Here is a 22369-nt window from a genome sequence, read left to right on the forward strand (position 1 = left end):
GTGGTAAATATTGAGGAGGATAGCCTTAGATTACAGGAGAATATAGATGGGCTGATCAGTGGCAAATGGAATTTAATCCGGATGTGAGGTGATGCACTTGGGTAGGACAAACAAGGCATGGGAATACATGATGAATGGTAGGACCCTGGGAAGTACCAAGGATCAGAGGGACCTTAGTGTGCATGTCCACCGGTCCCTTAAGGTAGCGGGACAGGTAGATAAGGTGGTTAAGAAGGCATATGGGATACTTGCCTTTATTAGCTGAGGCACAGAATATAAGAACAGGGAGGTTATGCTGTAACTGTATAAAACATTGGTTAGGCCACAGCTAGAGTATTGCGTGTAGCTCTGGAATCTGCAATATAGGAAGGATGTGATTGCACTAGAGAGAGCGCAGCGGATATTTACCAGGATGTTGCCTTGGCTGGAGAGTTTTGGTTATGAGGAGAGATTGGATAGACTGGGGTTATTTTCCCTGGAGCAGAGGAGATTGAGGGGGGGGACATGATTGAGGTATATAAAATTGGGGGACATAGATAGGGTAGACAGGAAGAAACTTTTCCCCTTAGTGGAGGGATCAATAACCAGGGGGCATAGATTTAAGGTAAGGGTCAGGAGGTTTAGAGGGGATGTGAGAAAGAATTTTTTCACCCAGAGGGTGGTGGGAATCTGGAATTCACTGCCTGAAAGGGTGGTAGAGGCAGAAGCCCTCAACACTTATGAAGTATTTGGATGTGCACTTGCGATGCCATGGCATACAAGGCTATGGGCCTAGTGCTGGAAAATGGGATTAGATTAGTTCGATACTTGCTTGACCAGCGCAGACTCGATGGGCTAAAGGGCCTTTTCCTGTGCTGCAGACCTCTGTGACTCTATGACTCCAATGGGTATAGGCCCAACCTGCTCAACCTTTTCTTGCAAGGTAACCCCTTCATTCCAAGAATCAGTCAAATGAACCTTCTCTAAACTGCTTCTAATACAATGATATCCTTTCTTAATTAAAGAGGCCAAAACTGTACACAGTACTCCAGATTGGTCTCTCAAAAGCCCTGTGCAATGGTAGTATAGCTTCCCTGCTTTTACACTTGATTCCCCTTGCATTAAACACCAACATTGCATTAGCCTTCCGAATCACTTGTTACACATGTATACCAACTTTTTATGATTCACGTACCAGGACATCAAGATACCTGTACCGTAGAGTTCTGAAGTTTCTTTCCATTTAAAATAATATATTGCTTTACTATTCTTCATAACTGCACAATATCACTTCATACTCCATCTGCCAATTTTTTGCCTATCACTTAACCTGTTTGTGCCTTTGTAGGCTCATGTCCTCTTGACAACTCACGTTGCTACCTACTTTGGCGTCATCAGCAAATTTAGCTACCATACTTTCTGCCCCCTCACCTAAGACATTGATATAGATTGAAAATAGTTGATGCCCCAGCACTGATCCCTGTGGCACTCCACCAGTAACAGCTTGCCAATCAGATAATGATCCATTTATCCCTACTCTTTGCTTCTTGATAGCTAACCAAACCTCTATCCATTCTAATATGTTAGTCCCTACACCATGAGCACTTATTTTGTGTAGAAACTCTTGATCTGGCACCATGTTGATTGCCTTTTGGAAATCCAAGTACACCACATCCACAGGTTCCTCTTTATCCACATTGCTTGTTATTAAAGGAGAGGATGCTGACAAAATATCGTTAGAAGCAGAGGCGGTAGAGGTAATGGGATGGGGTGAAAATTGATAGGCAGGATGTATTGGAAATGCTGACTCTGCTTAAGAATGAATAAGTCGCCTGGTCCGGATCCAAGGTTGCTAAAGGGAGTGAAATCAGAAATAGTGGAAGGGCTTGCCATGATTTACAATCTTCCCTATATACACGGGAAGTGCTAGAGAATTGAAAAGTGGCAAATGTGACATCCTTATTCAAGAAAGGGTGTAACGACAGTCCAAGTAACTTCAAGCTGGTCAATTTAACATCGGTGTTGGGGAAAGTTTTAGAAACAACATTCAGAGAGAGAAAAAATATCAACAGGCACTTGATAAGGTTTGCGTTAATTAAGGAGCGTTAGCACAGATTTGCAAAAGGCAGATTGTGCTCGACGAATCTGAATATTTTGATGAAGTTACAGAGGATGCAGTAGGTGCTGTCTAACTGGATTTTAAGAAAGTACTTGGCTAGATATTGTAATATAGAATAAAATTTCAAAATTTTCTGAAGACACTAAACATCAAGGATGATACCAATTGTCTACAATAGAACATAGACAGGCTAGCAGAATGGGCAGACAAGTGGCAGATAGAACTTAACACAGAAGTGTGAGGTGCTACATTCTGGCATAAGGGATATGGAGAGGCAATACAGACTTAATGGCACAGTTCAAAAGAGTGCGCAAGGACAAAGGGACCAGAGGACGAATGTGCATAGATTTTTGATGGCAGCAAGACAGAGTAATTAGTAAAGCATATTGGATGTTGGCCTTCATAAGTAGAGTTATTGAGTACAAAGGCATGGGGGTTATGTGTCACCTTTATAAAGCTCTGGTTCGGGCCCAACTAGAATTTTGTATTCTGTTCTGGTTACTGTGAGGGTCCTTGGGACACAGTGCAGGGGAGATTTACCCGAATAGCTCCTGGGATGAGGAAATTTAGCTACAAGGTTAGACTGAAATACGATGGTCAGGTCTGGAGCATCAATTTTAAAAATAAAATTAACATTCCTTCAATGCACATTTATGGAAGGAGCAGGCAGCAAAATATCATAAGTAACTGTGGTCTAACCGACAATTTGCACATTTCAGCCTAATGTTAAACTGAAAATTAAGCGTATTAATAGAGGATACATGACTAGACTTGTTCCAAAATCCACTAAGTCCATATCAAATACTCTGATTGGATGCAGCTTACCTATACAATCACCAAATCATATAATCATTTTAGTCTCCCAATAAGTAAAAAGACTTGTGTTTATTGGTCCCTTCCATAATCCCAGGATAGTACTTTTAAAGCGTAGTCACTACTGCAATGTAAGAAACATGACAGCATTTGCACACACTAAGGCCCCACAAGCAGCAATGTGATCATAACTAGATAATTTGTTTTAGTCATGTTCATGGAAGTATAAATATTGGCCAGGAAATCATAAGAACTCTTAAAACTCTTCTGAAAATAACGCCAGGCGTTCTTTTACGTCCACCCAAGGGGGAAGGCGAAGCCTCAATTTAAGGTTTCATCCAAAAGATGGCACCTCCAATAGTGCATCTCTCCCCTGGAGTGTCAGGCTAGATTTCATGCTTTAGTCTCTGGAGCAGCACGCGAACCCAAAAACTTCTGTCTCTGAGGTAAGGGTGCTACCAACTGAGCCATGACTGATAATGTAATGAATGTGATGGGTAAAAGTGTAATCATAAGTGTCTGGCCACTGGTCTGTCAGCAATCCAAACACTGAAAATCAACGTGGCTCATCTACCCTTTGTACACTGGCTTCAGAAAGAAAAGGCATCAAGCAGACAAAGGGTAAGAACAGCAGGGATGCACTTGAGCATTACCATCAACTAGCCAGTGACCAGGCTAATGTTTAGTCCCTGTGAAGTTTAAAATAGGGATAAGGATTGTGTGTGAAGCAAATCGCATTTCCAAGATAATAAACAAAAGACATTTCTTCATACAAAAAGCACCATTTCAAAGAGGAAGGAAACTGATCAGCAGAAAATACTGCTCAGAAACAACTGCTAAAATGTGCAGTTTGCATCAGCAACAAGCAAACTATTTTTTTAAAACTAGTTTCTTAAACTGCAAGGAGAAACTGCTTACAGTTCAGGTAAAACAGCAAGTTGGATGCCTTCGAAGCAGCAATTGATTGGGAAGCTACGGTGAACTTGATGACAAGAGTTTGCACCCTTGGTGGCCAACCATACTTTTTTTAAACAAAAGATCCAGTAACTAATGGCATTCATTAAGAGTCTCAATTAAAACTGAGGTGTATTGACCACAATGCCTCTGTTAGATAATACTCTGATGCCTCACAGAGCCATGCACACCAGACTGATCCAAAACTGAAACCATGGTCTCTGCTGTAATAACTGATTTGAGCCAGTGGGTACTACAATTGGCTTCTGTACTCCAGGACTACAGAAACAAACAATATTTCTTCTATTCCTTATTATCCAGTGAATTCTGCTGCTAAGTGTATGGAGGTGACTCGATGACGTTTTCTTCCCTTCATTCCAGTCCAATTAACAGATTATATTCACGGCTTATGGTCAAGGCTACTTATGAGATGTTAGGACAGCACCTAAGGGCCACCAAAACACAGCTGGGCATAACTTAGCCCCACGAAGAGCTGCAGAGGGAGGATACCTGAAAATAAATTAGAAACAGTAGGACATGTTCCTTTGAATTTGTAGGAATAAATGCACTATTGCCCTGATGATTAACACTTAATAATTAAATGAAGGGTTGATGGCTTTTGTAGATTTCATGGTTCTTTAGTTTAAGCAGCACTAGTCAACAGAGCATAAACATTGATTAAAAAGAAAAACTTGATTTACACGCCATGTCAGGTTCTCAGGATCTTGCAAAATGCTTCACAGTTAAGATAATTTTGAAGTGCAGCCATTGTTGACGGTCAATTAGCATATTAGTTCTACAAACTGTAATGGGCTAAATTATAAACAAGTTGGAAATCCTCAGCAACTGTGGAGTGAAAGAGTTAATGTTTCAGGTTGATGATCCTTCACTAGAACTGAGGAAAGATAGAAAAGCAATAGGTTTTGAACAAGTGAAAGGAGAGCACGGGAGGAAGAACAAAAAAAGGACAGATCTGTGATATTTTGTTTTTGAATAAGCTAAGAGAGTGGTTAAAACATGCAACTTCTCATGGAGTAATTGAGGGAAACAGCAGGGATATATTTGAAGGGAAGCTTGTTAAGGAAATGAGGGAGAAAGGAATAGAAGGATATGCTGATAGGATTAGATAGAGTAGACTGAGATAAGGCTCATGTGGAGCGAAAACAATGGTGTAGGCCAGTTGGGCAGAATGGCCCGTTTCTGTGCTGCAGTATTAGATCGATGCAAAATGCTCAGTTAATCAGGTTTGGTGGTACTGATTAAGAAATCCCTGCTTACCACCACCCTCCCGCCCCCATACCTCAGAAACAGTGCCATGGAATCTATTATTACGCCTGCCTGAACAGACAGATCTTAATTTAGCATGTTGTCAAAGTTGCCACCTTTTATGATTCAATATTACAATGAAGTATTAACTTAGATAATGTGCTCAAGTTCTCAGACCGTAGAATTCTTTGCTACAGGCAATGATAACGGGCACTTAAAATGCTGATTTAAGGTGATTAGCAAAAGAAGAAACAGTGACATGAGTAAAACTAGCTTTTTAAACAGCAAGTGATTAGGATCTGGAATGCACCGTCTGAAAGCATGTGAATGGCTTTCAAAAGGGAACTGGATAATTATCTAAAGAGAAAAAATTTGCAAGGCAATGGTGAAAAGATGGGGGATGGGACTAGGTCAGTGGCTCTTGCATAAAGCTGGCATGGACATACTGGACCAAATGGTCTCCTTGTATGCTGTAATCATTCCATTATTTCATTAAGAGCACTATAAAGATGAACAGCATTCAAAAGTGAGTGACCAAACTCATGGTCAAGAAGATGTGCTATAAATGGAGTTCCAGAGGCTAGGATCTAGACAACTGACTTCACAACAAATGGTGGGGTAAGGGGAGGGAATTACATAGTCCATCAGAGGAATGAGTGTTTGAAGGAAGGAGAATGGATTTGGAGGACACTACAGAAAGACAGCATTATAAATAAAGATTTTTAATTTACTGGAGTCTAAGTGCTAATAAAGGTTAGCAAGGTCAAAGGTAATAGGTAAACAGTTAAGAGCAGTTTAAGAGCAGGATATGTGCAGCAGTTTTTGGTCAGAGTTAATGGTGTGTAGAGGAAGAGAGGTCAGCAAGGATAGGATAGAACTTCCAAGTCTGGAGGTGATAAAGGCACAAATGCTGGGTTTCATAATAAGTATAATGCCTCAACAGATTTCAGAAATGAAGTGGCTGAACAAGGGGTTGAGGCGGAAAGAAGCAATCTTTGCAATGAACAAACGTAGAGTCTGAAATTAAGTTAACAGTCAAATAAGGTGTCTATATGGCAAGCTGTCTGGCTGAACCCAAGGCAGTGGTTAGGGAGAGAAACAGGGATGAGGAAGTATAATTCACAGCAAAAACTGGAGATGAACACTATAGTCTCCCCAACGTTGATCTGGAAAAGGCTAAGTACGGTATTGTAGTGGTTATGACATCAAATAGCAACAGAGATATCACAAGGTCAAATCTCACCTTAACAAATTTTCATACCTGGTCCCTCACTGCTAAAAAAAGAACCCAAATGGTTCACTAATGCCTTTCAAGCATGGGAATCTTCCATTTCTGTCTGGTCCTACCTATACATGACTTCAGGCCCACATGCACTAGTTGGTTCTTGATGTAGTCAGCAACCTAGGGATAGGTAATAAATGCTGCCTTCAAGTTAGATAGATTCAAGAGAGTTAAGGGTTAGGAGGGAGCAAACAAGAAAGTGAAGTTGAGACCACAATCAGATCAGCTATAATCTTATTGAATGGTGGTGTAGGCTCAAAAGGCTGAATGGCCTACTCCTAATTTTTGTGTTTTCGTGTACAACACCCACAAAACAAGAACAGAGAAAGGAAATTCTGATTCATTAAAAGGTTGGATGTCGACAGATAATCTGACAGCAATGAGGCAGTCAAGGCCGGTGGTACAGAGGTAGTCCTTTAAGTGAAGTAAATATGTGCAGCAAAAGTAAGATACTGGGCTATAGGGAAAAAGCAAGGCAATGGGATTCGGCTTGAACTGCTCCAACAGGGAGCCGGCACAAAACAGAGTGCACTTATGTTGGTACCTCTAATACAGAAAAATACCCACAGATGATCAAAAATGTAGATGCCGAACCAAAGGAAGAAACATGTTAGGCTGGGGAAGATATTAAAGGGGGAGAGGGAAGTGGAAAGGTAGAGGGTTTATCGCAGCAATTTCTCCATGTGAGACCTAGGCAGCTAAATGCATGGCCGTCAATGGTGAAGTGAAGGGACACAAATTAGCCCAGAATGAGGAAATGGAGTAACTGGGGAGGGTGAATTATAGCACTGGAGCATTTTATGGGATGAGGAATTTAAAAACAAGGATGAGGATTTCAAATGTGAGGCGTTGAGGGAATTGAAAGCCTATAGAGGTCAGTGAAGACAGGATGATGGGTGAGTGGGCCATTGCAAGATAGCTGTAGAATACAGGCAGCAGAGTTTTGGATGAGTTGAACTTCGAAGAGGATGACGGGTCAGCCAGGACAGCATTGGAATAGTTGAGGATGGAGGTCATAATGGCATCAATGAAGGCTTCAACAGCAGATGGGCCAAGGCAAGGGCAGATGTAGGAGAGGTAACCAATTTGTAACAGAGAGAGAAAGGGCTGTAAACTCAGCAATTTTGAAGATACTATGATTACAAATGCAACCTGAAACAATGGCCAGGGAGAATAGAATTGTTGGCATGGATACAGCATTTGTGGAGCAGATCAAAGCTAGTAATCAACTGTTTAGCTGGAAGAAACTATGATTTATCTGTGATTGCATGGGAATATGCTGGCGCGTAAGTGACAGAGGGGATAACTGGTCAGGCACTACACTGTGATAATGTAGCACTTAACCAAATTGTCCAGGTAGGTCTTTTTTTTTAAACTTTACTCAATTAAATATGATACATGGCACATTCGAAAAACATCCAGCTTTTGGACAACTCTGGGTTTTGGACAACCAGATTTGAAACACTACTCTATCAACAATCAATACTGAAGCATTAAAAAACTCTAGCTTCAAAAGCAAAGTTGAATACTATTAAAAACATCAGAAGATTATGAAATGTGTGGCATCAACATTTCAAACACAAATTATATAAAAAAAAATTTAAGTTATTCTGGTTTGTGATGTTCACTGGTTGCCTGTTATTTTGTTCAATGTACTTCTTTAATACTCATGTTATAAGTAGAACACAAACAAAACAGAATTATCAGGAAGACAAAGCAATGTTTCTTTACCAAAGCAAAAATACTGCTTTAAATTTTTAAACATTGTACAGTAGCTTCAAAAATCCTTTACCAGAATATTTACTTCAGTTTTGGAACTAGACTGGTGAGAAGTTGTGGTAACAATAAACACGGACACCCTAAACTGTACAGTGAAGCCAAATCTCAGTACAATGTAAATCAAGGTGATGCACCAAAGCATTCAGGCTTAAATAATTCGAGCACTTCTTGCTACAGAATGAAAATATTTTTGATTCATATTCCAAAGTTGCCCAGATGAGTTAAAATAGGATTAGAGGTGCATCTTTTTACTCTAGATAAGCAATTGAGAATGTTTACAGTAACGGAGAAACTGAGTTATGTCCATTTGAACCATTCTAGTTTGGAAGGCTTCGGGATGGGGAAGGACCACAAGGTGTAAACATTATACCAGGAGTATTTCTTTTTGCAGAGAGTAATGGCCTTTGGATCAGGAAGCCAGCTGATGTGACAAGGGTGAATTACTGCAAGTGTTCAAGAGAGAGCTGGATGAGTTCCTGGATGAATATTGCAGTGTGTAAAACGTAGGTGGGATTTATGTCTCATGGTCACTGCAGTCTCCTGAAACTCTTAATAATTTCAGGAGGCAGAGAGAAATTTACAAGTTTTTTTTCCAGAATTTGACCAGTTCTTCCCCCCACCAATTCCCTTTCTTTTGATTCTCCCAGTAGATTACATAGATGCTGGAAGTCATTGTGTATTATGGTGCTCAACGGGTTCAAGACTGTACAGGACAAGCTTGTTGGACTCAATAGTCTTTCGTTGACAATCATCTTTATGTTTGACTGGTGATATGAACTGCATGTGAAAAGGGATGTTAGATAAGAATATGGTAGTGTTCTTAATTTACCTTCAACAAAATGCTTTCCATACATACCTATGCCCTCTTATGGCAGGATGAGTCTCAGTTCTGGGGTTTAAAATTTTTTAAAAACCATCCAGCAGAAAGAGGCTATTCGGCCCATACCTGTGCTCATATTTTAAAGCTATCCAATTCGCCCCACTTTCATGCTCTTTCCCCATCATCTGAAAAATTTTGAAGTATCTAGCCAATTCCCATTGAAAGTTATTAAACCACTTAGCTTATATCAGCCCTTCTCGTTCTTCCTTCCAATGTCTCCCTTCTGTCTCGGGGAAAAGAACTGCCCAGAATGGTGTGCAGATTTAGCACAACATCCTCCAACTGACTGTTTTAACCACTTACATTGCTGATTCTTGCATCACAGTGTTTGTGATATTTAATTGTCTATGGATCTCCACCTAAAAAATTGATATACAATTTGAAGCTGTAATTAGGACTAACCAGACAATGGTTTCCCCTTTTCACCACTTGCTTCATATTCAATTTAATTCTCAGAAGGAAATATTGCATAGCTGATTTTGGGCAGCCAGAAGGATGTCTGGAGTTAAGAATGCTTTCTTAGACAATAGCTGTTTACTGACTTGCATGTGAATATTTGCAACCAAGATTTGGAAGAGCTTTCAAATGAGTCAGTGCATGTGTCACTTCTGCATTTTGCATCCACTGTGCCCTCTTAAGAAATGATTCTAGAAGCTGAAAAATGTCAAGCAATAATTCAGTCTCATTCACTTGAATTCATCAGGAATCCATTAAAATGCTCAAGTCAGGACCTTAGGATTTCAAATTTATAAAATATCTTATGAATCTTCCTCTCTCATTAAGTTAACTTGTAAACTGAAATTCGCCACTGGCTCAGCCACAACTAGAATCTGAGCTGCATGTTGAATACCTCAATTTAGCTCTTGGCTAAGACAACAAATCATAACCATGGCTTTAAAAAAAAAAAATCCCCAGAGGTTCCAGCTGCAGTTCCTCACACCTGCAATCTCAACCAGTTCCCTAGGCAGCAGCGGACCGAAGTTCACTGTTACACACCTGATCACATTTATTGGTACAGCTGAGCTTGTGTTGAAGGAGACAGGAAGAGTTTCAGTCAAATTTCTGACATAGAAATACAGCATTTTTAAAACCATCTACATCGGCCATTTTAACATAAAAAAAACTGATCCAGAAAAGGCTGTGGGTTCATGCCATACTTCATGATTTCAGGATACAATGTTAAGCTAACACTTTATTCAGCAAGAAATACAGCATTTTTAAAACCATCTACATCGGCCATTTTAACATAAAAAAAACCGATCCAGAAAAGGCTGTGGGTTCATGCCATACTTCATGATTTCAGGATACAATGTTAAGCTAACACTTTATTCAGCAAGTGCAGCATTGTTGGAGGTGCTGCCTGGATGAAACATTAATCCAAGGCCCCCTATCTCCAGATTCAGGTGGATGTAAAAGATTCAATGCAGTTTTCCTTGAAGAGAAGTAATTCACCCAGTGTCCTGAGCAACATTTAACTTTCATCCAATACCAGCAGAACTATTAATGATTTTCTGTTTGTGAGACCGTGCTGTGCACAACTTAGCTGTGATATTTGTCTATATAACAGTCATGGCACTTCAAAATTCAATTATCTATGAAGTGGTTGACTTATCCTGAGGGGTCTAAAGGCCAATGCATAAATGCAAGCTCATTCTTTGAGGCTGCTTTATCCATCTCCACTGGACAAAAAGTGATCTAATCATGAATATAAAACTTTCATTTTAAGCTTCACAGAAGGAAAACTTTTATATACGAACAAATTTTTAAAGCACCATAACAGGACACATGGCTACATGGTTTTTGATGTCACAGCCATCGCCTTCAGCATCCTGTCATCTGTGTAAAATGACGGGCATGCAGCAAATCAAATCTGTGGGGATGGGGTAGCTTCATATGGTGCACTGATGGTTGAAGAGACCAATCTGTGACAGGTAGGTTCTGCCACAAGTGCTGCGTATGAGGTGGTTATCAGGTGTCATTGTGGGTTGTTCTTTGTGACGTTGGTGTCTATTGCCAAGGCGCTGTAGCCACTGATCGTCACAGTGGTGCATGCTGGCCCATAGGTGATGTTGTCTTTTTCCCCTGTTGTCAGCCAGCGTCTCCCAGGTGTGTAAATCAATGTTTAGGGCCCTCACGTCATGTTTACAAGCATCCTTGAAGCTGAACTTTGGGCATTCAGCTAGTCATCTGGCTCTGACCACTGTGCCATACAGAAAATCCTTAGGCATGCGACCATCTTCCATCCTGCGAACATGCCCAAGCCAATGACGTCAACTCCGCTGATGGGCTCCTCGTCTCACCCACTCTTTCCAAGGCAACATGCTCTGCACTGCACAGTTTGACAGTACCACTTCCAATAGTTTCAAAGTGAAGACCGGAGTGAAACAGGGCATGCCCTAGCCCCCACTGGTTAGGTATTTGATGTTACAGTAGTGATATAGAAAAGCAACACTTCCAAGTCTAAGGAGCACAGGTTACTGAAAACTGTCTAATTCTTATACCTCTCTCCCAAACCTGTCATCTATACTCTTAAAAAATAAATGAAGATTTAATCATGCACTTTAACTGAGATGACTAGAGGGCTGAGAAACTGTAAGCAAATAATTATTTAAACAAATCATTTTAATAGAACTTAACAAAAACTGCAATATCCTTTACAGCTGAGCAGTGCATTGTAGAGGAAGACATCTTTTATCAAAGCAACTTTACAATCCCCGCTCAGAAAATTGATTAACTTTAAATATTGAACCATATTAAATATTAATTCAAATACAGAAATTGATACACAGTACAGAACCAAATTATAATGCGGCTAGATCCAGCCAATTCAAATAACTAGTGCTTGGATAAACACTTTCCACTGAATTTGCAGCTTTTATATTAACAAGAGACCAAGTTTTGTCTGCACATTTCTACAGCACAGAGCCAGTACTAAAACTATGATACTATTGTATTGAGGCAAATTAAAAGGAAATGGAAAGACTGGTGTATACTGATTGCTCAAATTATTCCTTTTTCTTAAAAAAGAGAAAAAAAAACTTATCTCCTTAATACAGAACTGCAATTAGAGCATTTATACAGACGCTGTTAGATGTCCCAAGAACATTAAACAAAATTTGACACCAATCCACATAATCAGGTCAGATGATCAAAAGCTTGGTCAAAGAGGTAAGAAAGGGAGTTCCAGAGCTTAGGAGCCTGGCTACTAGCATGGAGCGATTAACATCAGGGATTTTTAAGAGGCTAGAATCAAATGAGCGCAGGCACTTTCAAGGGTTGAAAAAAATGTGGTTAGTGAGCACAGGATGACGGGCAAACCGGATTTGGTACGAGTCAGGAGCAATGTTTTCAATTACCTTAAGCTTATGGAGAGTGGAAGACAGGAGGTCAACTGGCTGTATTGGAATAGTCAAGTTTTGAGATAATGGAGGCATGGATGAGGGTATCAGCAGCAAGTAACCTGAAGCAGCAGAGGAGTTTTAGTATGTGGAGATGGCTATCTCATTTTGGCACGGATGTGTGGCTGGAAGCTTATCCCCAGGTCGCATATGTCATGATGGTTGGGAACTGTCTGGTTCAGCCTCAGATAGTTGCCAGGGAGAGAGATGGAGTATGTGGTGGAGACCAAAAGGAAATGTAAGTTCATCCAGTGATGATGAGGTTGCAAAATATGTGGTAGTTTGTAAGGATGGAGGAGTCTAGCGTTCTATTAAAAAGAGGGGTGATGACAGCAGATTTAACAGTATGGGGAAATTGTACCTGAGAGAACCATTAACAAAATCAGCTAACATAAAATACCCAAACCCCCATATTGTACTTCAGATTTAAAGACATCCACTTGCCAGGTCTTTACCATCAGTATTTTGTGGTGGGGGAAGAGGAGCAGAAATAAAGGCAGCATTTTGTGATGAAAATTAATTAGTAGGAAAGAAAATGTCTTTTTACCTTTATCACACTAACATTCTCAGATCAACAAAGCTACAAACAAAACCTTTTCCACCAAGTCCTAAAAAAGTGACTCATATGAGCACCCATTCAGTGATGCAATCCCATTTTCCAGACAAGCTGTGCTCATGGCCCTTATCACTCAAGACTCATGAGTTATTCCAAATAGGAGACAGTTCCATGCTGTGGACTCATGCCTAAAAGGAAAACAATCAAAAGGCTGGACAGCCAAGGGCAAAGCCATTCACTCCACCATTCTAAGATATATTCAAATCCAGCACCAGATATTATACTGCAGTACAATTGATTGATTAATCTAGCTGCGCCTCCACATTATTGTCATGAATGCTTACAACGAGAGTTGTTATGATCTCGGTAGAGACCAATAACTTTTAAGAAGAAATTGGAATTTTCAGTTATTAACTGAAACATGCAACAAGATTTCACATATTAAAAAGGGAAAAAGTTTTACCGACAAAAAAAAAACCAGCACTATTAACATAACCCTATATCTCGTAAGCACTTATACTTTAAACCAAAATTACAAGCCAAACTCTCCCCATTCAACCGAACTCATTACAGTTACATGATATTATTCAATTCTCCTGGAACTAAACAAAGGTGTGTCAAAGCTCCCAGGAATTCATTCAAATTCTCCTTAGTTTCCCGATTATTTTCTGAGGTGAAGGGTTCTTTGGGTATTCTCCCACTAGCATCTGACTAGGCAAATCCTTCAGCCCAGTTCAACACCTCATGAATTTGGATTTCCCCAGCCTGGGCATCAGTGTCATTCGCAACCTTGGGTGCTGACTCCAAATTAGAAACACCCCTGGTTCTTGATGGCCCTCTTCTCCTGGTCCTTGTTGCTGGCAGATTCTCTCTCAGCCTTCTCCAATGTGCTCTGGACACAGACTGACCAATACAGCTGAGATATATCAAAACAAAAAATCTTCCTAAACCCCAAGCCCATCTCCATTGCAACATGACACACAGCCTGTTCCCAGATATTCCCTATCTCAGTAAAGACTGGTGTCAAACAAGACTATGTCAATACATCAATTCTTTTTGTCTTCTTCACTACAACACTGCACCTTAATTTAAACCTACACTGCCTTCAATCCAAAACCAAATTGGCAAGATCCTGGAAAATGTAGACCATTTTCCATATCTTGGGAGCCTCCTCTCAACAAAGGAAGACATATACGACAAAATTCATCATTGCCTCTAACGTGCCAGCCCAGCCTCCAGCCAACTGAGGTAAATGGTATTTGAGGACAAAGATCTCAAACCTAAGAGTAAGGTCATGGTTTACCAGCAGCAGTTCCACATGCTCCTAAATGCTTCAGAAACTTGAACAATCTACAGCAAGCACCTCAAAGCACTGGAGAATTACCACCAGCAGTGCCTACACAAGGTCCCCCTAATCCGATTGCAAAAAAAAGGCAGTCCAACAACAGTGACTTCTCCCAAGCCAACTTGTCCAGTACCAAAGCACTAATCGCTCAAAACCAGCTCCACTAAGCAGGACATGTCATTTGTAGCCTGACATTAGATCCCCAAAGTAAGGAAGGAGACTTCCAAGAGGACAGCAGAAATGCTCGACCAATGTCCTCAAAGCATCCCTGAACATGTTAAACACTTCTGCTGAATAACGGGAGTGCCTGGCTTGTGACTGACTAAAATGGAGAAGGCTCATTCAGGAAGGCACCAAACACATCAAAAAACTCATCAGGAAGATGCAGAGGAAAAGTCAAGGTGTCAGAGGGAGCACAAAAACCTCCAAAAAGCCCATCTACCCAACCCTCCAAGTGCTACCTGCCCCGTATGTGGCACAGTCTTTAGATTGCAAATTGAACTTATAAGGCATCTCAGAACCAATCGAACTGAAGTGGAAGCAAGTGATCCTCAAGGGACTACCCAAGGAGGCTCCCAGTTAGAAATGCAAATTAATTATCTTTAACTTTAAACCTGTCCTTTGATCTGAAAAGTACATGAATACTTGAAACCTTCCTGTTTACCAGGTGCCTTCAAACCTTTCTTTGATCTGGGGAAATTACATGAATAATTTAAACCTCGCTGTTTTACACCTTAACTTCAAACCCTCTTTCCGAGAAGCCTATCTGCTCAAGAGTTTATCAGAGTAGCCACTACAATCGTAGGTGAGAATCCCTCTCACCACCACCCCAGCAATGCAATTGGACTTCCTGTTTGATTTGCAACTCTGGTCCTATGTGATAAGTTATTCCGATCAAGTTTTTCATCTACCCCACAATTCTGAAATCAGTCTGCCGAACCAGAATATGTTATCAACCAAAAAAGCTAGTCTCCCAAAACATATTAATCTTAAAATTATGCATTTATAACAGGGTACACAACTACTGCATTAGCACTACATGCCAATAAATCAAGATTTCCCCCAAATCATTTGACACACAATCTACACTTTATTATATAAATAATACCCAAGAAAGATTATTCTCAGTATTTCAGTAAGTCTCCTGTAATATTAACTTTTATGCAACATATTTTCATCAGCATAGCCAAGCCTCCCAGTGTTGCACAAGTATTCCCAATATTATTGTTAAGGCAAAAAGACTGTTCCAGGTGTATACCACAAATGATAAACACCATAAAAAGTAGCAGGGAGGGAGTATTCATCTGTTCAAGCAGAAAATCTCGCAGAAACCACTTCTCTGACATTTCCACCACACCCCATCTGTTATCGCTTGCTAGTTGTTTATGTCCATTTTCTAAGCTGCCAAATACTTTTAATTTGGGTGTCTCTTATACAATTTCTCCTTTCAGATTTCTCTGCCACTTCTTATAATTTGAGAGCTTACTGCTCCACACAGCTCGATACCGTTTCTCCTACAATTCAAACCAATTTCTTTCAAAGTGCACACTTTTCTCCATACCTCCAAACAATGTCTCTCTTCCTACGCAATGTTCATGCAATAGCTGAACTTGGACATATTGTGCCTAGGGTCAGACACAACATAGCCACTTTAGCATCGCAGTGTCCAAACTTCCACCTAGTATAGTGCATGATCGTAACTTACCATTTAATACTAAACATCATGAGTTAATGTAGACACAACACATAAAATGCATTACATAGCTGTGGTTTAACAGATAAATTATTTGCCTGTAACAGCCTCCTCTGCTTTAGATGCAGCATGTCTCAGAGCACTTCATACAAATGCCACATAGATGTGTACTTTCAAGGAAAACATACTTAAAACTGACGTTACTTCGAAAAGGGTGACATTTCTTTTAAACTGACCAGAACAGTTTGACACCAACAACCATAGTCACAAACTCAATGAAGTCCAAAACTCCTATGAACAAGTGATTATTGGTTTAAACTAGTGGGAGTGTGAAGTAAACTCACTGGAATATTAATAAGTCTACATTTATTAGCATCACCTCAACTTTGTCGTGCTTTAGCTGTGCATCTGATATAGGTGTTATTACGTAGTTGGAAGAAAAGAATTGCAATCAATCTTAAGACAAATTTCCATAGTGGCCATACAGTTTCCACAGGAACAGAAATGCTGCTCAGGAGGAGAGGAATTTAGTCCTTAACCTGCTTCTTAATATTCACATATCTAAGAGAATGCTCACATCTGAATGTTATTACATAGAGTCATAGAGGTCTACAGCACAGAAAATGGCCCTTCAGCCCGTTGAGTTTGTGCCAGTCAAACAAGTACCTAACTATAACAAAAACAGAATTACCTGGACCCTTCAACAGAATGATGCAGTTTTTTGTTTTTAAGTACCTAACTATTCTAATCCTATTTTCCAGCACTAGGCCCATAGCCTTGTATGCCATGGCATCGCAAGTGACATCCAAATATTTCTTAAATGTTGAGGGCTTCTGCCTCTACCACCCTTTCAGATGGTGAGTTCCAGATTCCTACCACCCTCTGGGTGAAAAAATTCTTCCCCACATCCCCTCTAAACCTCCTGCCCCTTACCTTAAATCTATGTCCCCTGGTTATTGATCCCTCCACCAAGGGGAAAAGCTCCTTCATGTCTACCCTATCTATGCCCCTCATAATTTTATACATCTCAATCATGTTCCCCCTCAATCTCCTCTGCTCCAGGGAAAATAACCCCAGCCTATCCAATCTCTCCTTATAACTACAACTCTCCAGTCCAGGCAACATCCTGGCAAATTTCCTCTGCATTCTCTCTCATGCAATCATATCCTTCCTATAATGCTGATTCCAGAACTGCACGCAATATGTATACTTTTATACAGTAAACTTTCCTTGCAGGAACATCAATTCTACAGTGAAACCCAAACATTCCCAGCCTTTTTAGCAGCTAATGATAGATACTTAACTGCCCTCAGGAGAGTTTTTAGCTTTTAAAAAAAAAATCAGATTCTGGGGACACACCATCCAGATTACTGATTCTAGCTTCTGTAGGTTGACAGCAGACTTATAGGTCTAGCTTACCCCTCGAGTTTCAGAAACTACCTCCAGCCTAAGAAACCAGATTTAACAATTGTAAACACGGGCAGCTGGTTAACAGATATCAAACTATCGGAACTGGACTTAGAAGGTTAATACATAAACAAATACACTGGCACTTTTGTTTAAAACTTGAGTTGTGTTTTATCACGTCTAACTATTCCAAAATACTTTACAATTTGCTTAGACATTATACACCATAGGACTACTTTTTACATTTTGCATTGTTCTTGCAGTTGTTCAATTATTTTATAGATACAAAGAAAACGCAATGCTACAGTGAGCAACACTACGGAATCAGACCCAGTTAGGGAAAACTGTTCTAACAGTCTGAGATGGTGGTTCAGTTTAAAAGGAATCGGCCACCCTTTTCAAAATAACGCAAGGCTAAAATTCTCATCAAAATCGAATATATCATCTCAAGACTAGCTCCGCAATTCCAAAGGAGCCAACATACGCTTACGTAGTACACCAGAGTTATTGTCAGGTTGTTTACCCAAAACTACGGGAACATGTGTATCGACCGAAAGGATTTGTTAAATCCACAACGCAGATGTACCCAATTTATCTTCGCTGCTGCATATTTCCAGCGTTTGCAGCTTTTATTTCCAATTGCCGTTTTATTCAAGCCCTGGCAGTCAAAGGAATGAGGGTAAAGGATTCATTCGTCTGAACCAACCCCAATCTAAGACCAAAACAAAAATACCTGGAAAAACTCAGGTCTGGCAGCATCTGCGGAGAAGAGCACAGTTCATACGGACTCGAAACGTTAACTGTGCTCCTCTCCGCAGATACTGCCAGACCTGCTGAGTTTTTCCAGGTATTTTTATTTTAGATTTGGATTTGGATTTCCAGCATCCGCAGTTTTTTGCTTTTTTCTTTCAATCTAAGGCCATCCGGGTTCGGTGGCAAGCGGAGTAACTATTGCCGAACGGGGTGGGGGTGGCTCTTTACAACTGGGGAGATATTACATTTTCCAGGCTCTGCTGTCCTTTGTTGGAGTGAGTGGTCAGCTCTGCGAGCCCTGGGATTCACCATAGCAACCACATCCGGGCTCGAAACCCCAGTGACCTCCTCCCGCCGCCCGGGGCCGGGAGCTGCTCCCCTCAGGGTCAATGAAACGGTGGGGGGGGGGGGGGGGGGGGGGGTCTGCCCGCCCTCTTGTAGAGGGGAGAGGGTCATAGGGTTCAATAAAGCCGGCAAGCTCACTGCCCGCTGTCCCCTTCACTAGGCCGCTCTCTATCCCCGGCAACCCCCCGGCCTCTCTTGAACAATAACCTCCTCTCCTCACCCCCCCCCCCCCCCCCCCCCAGCTCCTCCTCCTCCTCCGCGCCGCGGCCCCTCGCCATGTTTGCAAGCAGCCAGACGAGCGGAAACCTGCTTCCCCTGTCCATTACTTACCTAACACTCCAGAGGCACAGATCAGGAGCAGCAGGCAGCCCAGGGCCGCGCTCTGAGAGGCTCCGGCTCTAACCATGGCCACAAAGCTCACACCGTCCCCGACAGCCGCTACTGTCCACTCGGAGCTATCCCAGCTGCCGCTCCAGCCACATGACACAAGCGTTCTCATTGGCTGACTCAGCAACACCACCTCCCTCTCCCTGGCGCCATGGCACGAAGCCTCTGATTGGCTCCTGGCCGGCTCGGAGCCACATGACGTTTCATTGGTCAATATCTGTCCAATCACAAAGCGTCCTCCACACTCGCCCTCCAACCAGCTGTAAAATTATCCGCTTTCCTATTGGAGAATACCACCGCCTGACACTAGCTACACGATCTTTCATTGGGCACATCTATTGAGTGACAGGAAAATGGTTTGTTGTTTACCGTCATGTTAGCCCTCGTTGATAGGTTGTCAGTGCGGTTCTGCCCCCTAATTCATTGGCCTATGTCTGTCTACTCAGCACAGGATGAGATGTAGCCTGTGATTAGAGGATTGATCACAATTGCTGTGGCCACTGTGCTAAGAGTCTTTTAATTGGCTCAGCCTTTTCCGATCTCTTTCCCTTATTTTATTTGCGAAGTCTCCTTGAAACGTTCCAAGGAGCCAATGAAAGCGCCACCATCGTTTCATTACCACCTCCTTTTTGTCTTGCACCATCATCCTTTTTGTTCCCTTCCCCCTTTCCATGCTGCTCTACTTGCTAAAAGCCTTTCTCTAAGTTCTCCCAGTTCTGATGACCTGAAACGAGAGCAAAATTCTGTGGATGCTGGAAAGCTGATATCAGAGCACCCTGAGGGTGGGGCAAGAGGGTGAACAGCCAATGGTCATGGTTCACATCAGTACCAATGACATTGATAGAAAGAGGGATGTGATGCTGCAGTCAGAATTTAGGGAGCTAGGTAGGAAATTAGTAAACAGGACCTCAAAGATCTCTGGATTACTTTTGGTACCATGTACAAGTGAGTAGAGAAATAAGAAGATAAAGCAGATGAATACGTAGCTGGAGAGATGGTGGAGGAAGGAGAGCTTTAGACGCAGGACATTGGGATCAGTTCTGGGGGAAGATGCCACCTGCACAGGTTGGATGGTTTGTGCCTAAACAGAGCCGGGACCAATTTCCTTGTGGGGCAATTTGCTAGTGCTATGTGGGGGTGGGGGGTTTAAACTAACTTGACAGGGGTGTGGGAATCAGGACATAATACTAGAGAGGAACACCAAGGTACACAGAAATGGGAAAGACAAATAGTATTATAATAAGAAATGGTAAGATATTAGGTGGGGTCAGCGTAAGAAGGAAAGTAATAAAGTCTAAACTAAGGTTACAGTCTATTTATGTGAGTATGCAGAGTGTGGTAGATAAGTTTGGTGTAGATAGCCATGTGGAAATATGTTGTTGTGATAATGGAGACCTGGATAAAAGAAGGGCAGCTCTGGTTATTAAATATCCCTGGATAGAAGGTGTTTAGGAAAGATAGAGAAGGAAGGAAAGGAGGAGGGGTGGCAGCATCGATTAAGGAGAACATTGCAGTGCTGAAGAGAGAGGATGTCCCAGAGAGGCCAAGGACAAGGGCAGCAGATGCATGGGAACACCACCAACTGCAAGTCCCCCTCCAAGCCACACACCATTCTGACTTGGAACTATATCGCCTTTCCCTCAATGTCGCTGGGTCAAAATCCTGGAACTCCCTCCTTAACAGCACTGTGGGCGTACACATGTGACAAATATTATTCCCAGGGCCTCATCCTTTCATATTAATGACTTAGATGAGAGAACAGAGACTGCACCAAGCGACTAAGACAGTGCAGTAAAGCACTGCGAGAGGGAACATTTGAAAACAGCACATGATTCTGACACAAAAACAGAAACAGAAATACCTGGAAAAACTCAGCAGGTCTGGCAGCATTGGCGGAGAAGAGAACAGTTGACATTTCGAGTCCCCATGACCCTTCAACAGTTCTGTTGAAGGGTCATGGAGACTCGAAACGTCAACTGTGCTCTTCTCCACCAATGCTGCCAGACCTGCTGAGTTTTTCCAGGTATTTCTGTTTTTGTTTTGAATTTCCAGCATCTGCAGTTTTTTGTTTTTATATTTACATGAATCTGACAACCATGGCAGTACAAAAGAGAGACCAAAACACAAACGGGAAGTAGTCATAAAGTGACACCACAGTAACATCAGAATCAGCACCAAGAGGAAGGAGCAGCAGAGCCCAAGGGAACTAATATAAATCTAACCATTATATTTCAATTCTTCAAGGCTACAGGAGCAGTGCCAGAGGATTGCAGAACCACCAGCATTGTACTATCGATTAAAAAGGAAGGGTTAATCCCAGTACTTATAAACTTTAATTCAGTTGTGGACAATTATTGGAATCAATTCTGAAGAACAGTATAAACTTCATATAGAAAAGCATAAATGAATCAAGCAAAGTCAGTATGGATTTTTAAGAGAAAGTCATGTCTGACATACAAATGTATGAATTAGGAGCAGGAGTAGGCCATTCAATCCCCCCGGCCGGCTATGCTATTCAATAAGATCATGGCTGATCTGATTTTAACTTCAATTCTACATTCCTGCCTACCCCCAATAACCTTTCACCCCCTTGCTAATCAAGATTCTATCTACCTATGCCTTAAAAATATTCAAAGATTCATCTTCCACCACCTTTTGAGGAAGAGAGTTCCAAAGACTAACGGTACTTTGAGAGAAAAAAATTCTCCTCATCTATGTCTTAAATGGGTGACCCCTTATTTTTTAACTGTGATCCCTAGTTCTAAATTCTCCCATAGGAGATGTCCTTTCCACATCCACCTTGTCAAGACCCCTCAGGCTCTTATGTTTTAATCAAGTTGCCCCTTACTCTTCTAAACTCTAGCAAATAAAAGCCTAGTCTGTCAAACCTTTTCTCATATTAGGTATTAGTCTGGTAAACCTTCTCTGAACTGCTTCCAACGCATTTACATCCTTCCTTAAATAAAGTGACCAGTACTGTACACAGTACTCCAGATGTGGTCTTACCAGTGCCCTGTACAACTGAAGCATGACCTCCCTACTTTTGTATTCAATTCCCCTCACAATAAATGATAACATTCTATTAGCTTTCCTAATTACTTGTTGTAAGTGCATTCTAACCTTCTGTGATTCATGCAGTAGGACACCCAGATCCTTCTGCATATCAGAGCTCTGCAATTTCTCACCACATAGATAATATTCTTCTTTTTTATTCTTCCTGCCAAAATGGACAATTTCACATTTTCCCACATTAGACTCCATTTGCCAGATCTTTTTTTTTATGTCGGTGACATGTAGGGTTAAGTGGGCAATGGAGTGAATGTTGTCTACATAGATTTGAGCAAGGATTTTGAAAAAGTCCCATGTGACAGATTGGCAGAAAAATAAAAGCCCTTGGGATCCAAGGGTGAGTG

General features: G+C 41.3%; 1 protein-coding gene across 1 annotated transcript in view; it reads right to left on the bottom strand.

Annotated features, from left to right (window-relative positions):
* The window catches only part of tgfbr1b (transforming growth factor, beta receptor 1 b), a 65697-nt gene extending 46653 nt beyond the window's left edge, over positions 1–19044 (bottom strand). Inside the window, exon 1 of the mRNA XM_041189469.1 lies at positions 18900–19044. Coding sequence (XP_041045403.1) covers positions 18900–18975 — 76 coding nt within the window. The 5' untranslated portion in view covers positions 18976–19044. The remainder of the gene's footprint in view (positions 1–18899) is intronic.
* Between the last annotated feature and the right edge of the window lie 3325 nt (positions 19045–22369).

This window comes from Carcharodon carcharias, chromosome 6 (assembly GCF_017639515.1).
Source record: "Carcharodon carcharias isolate sCarCar2 chromosome 6, sCarCar2.pri, whole genome shotgun sequence".
NCBI lineage: Eukaryota > Metazoa > Chordata > Chondrichthyes > Lamniformes > Lamnidae > Carcharodon > Carcharodon carcharias.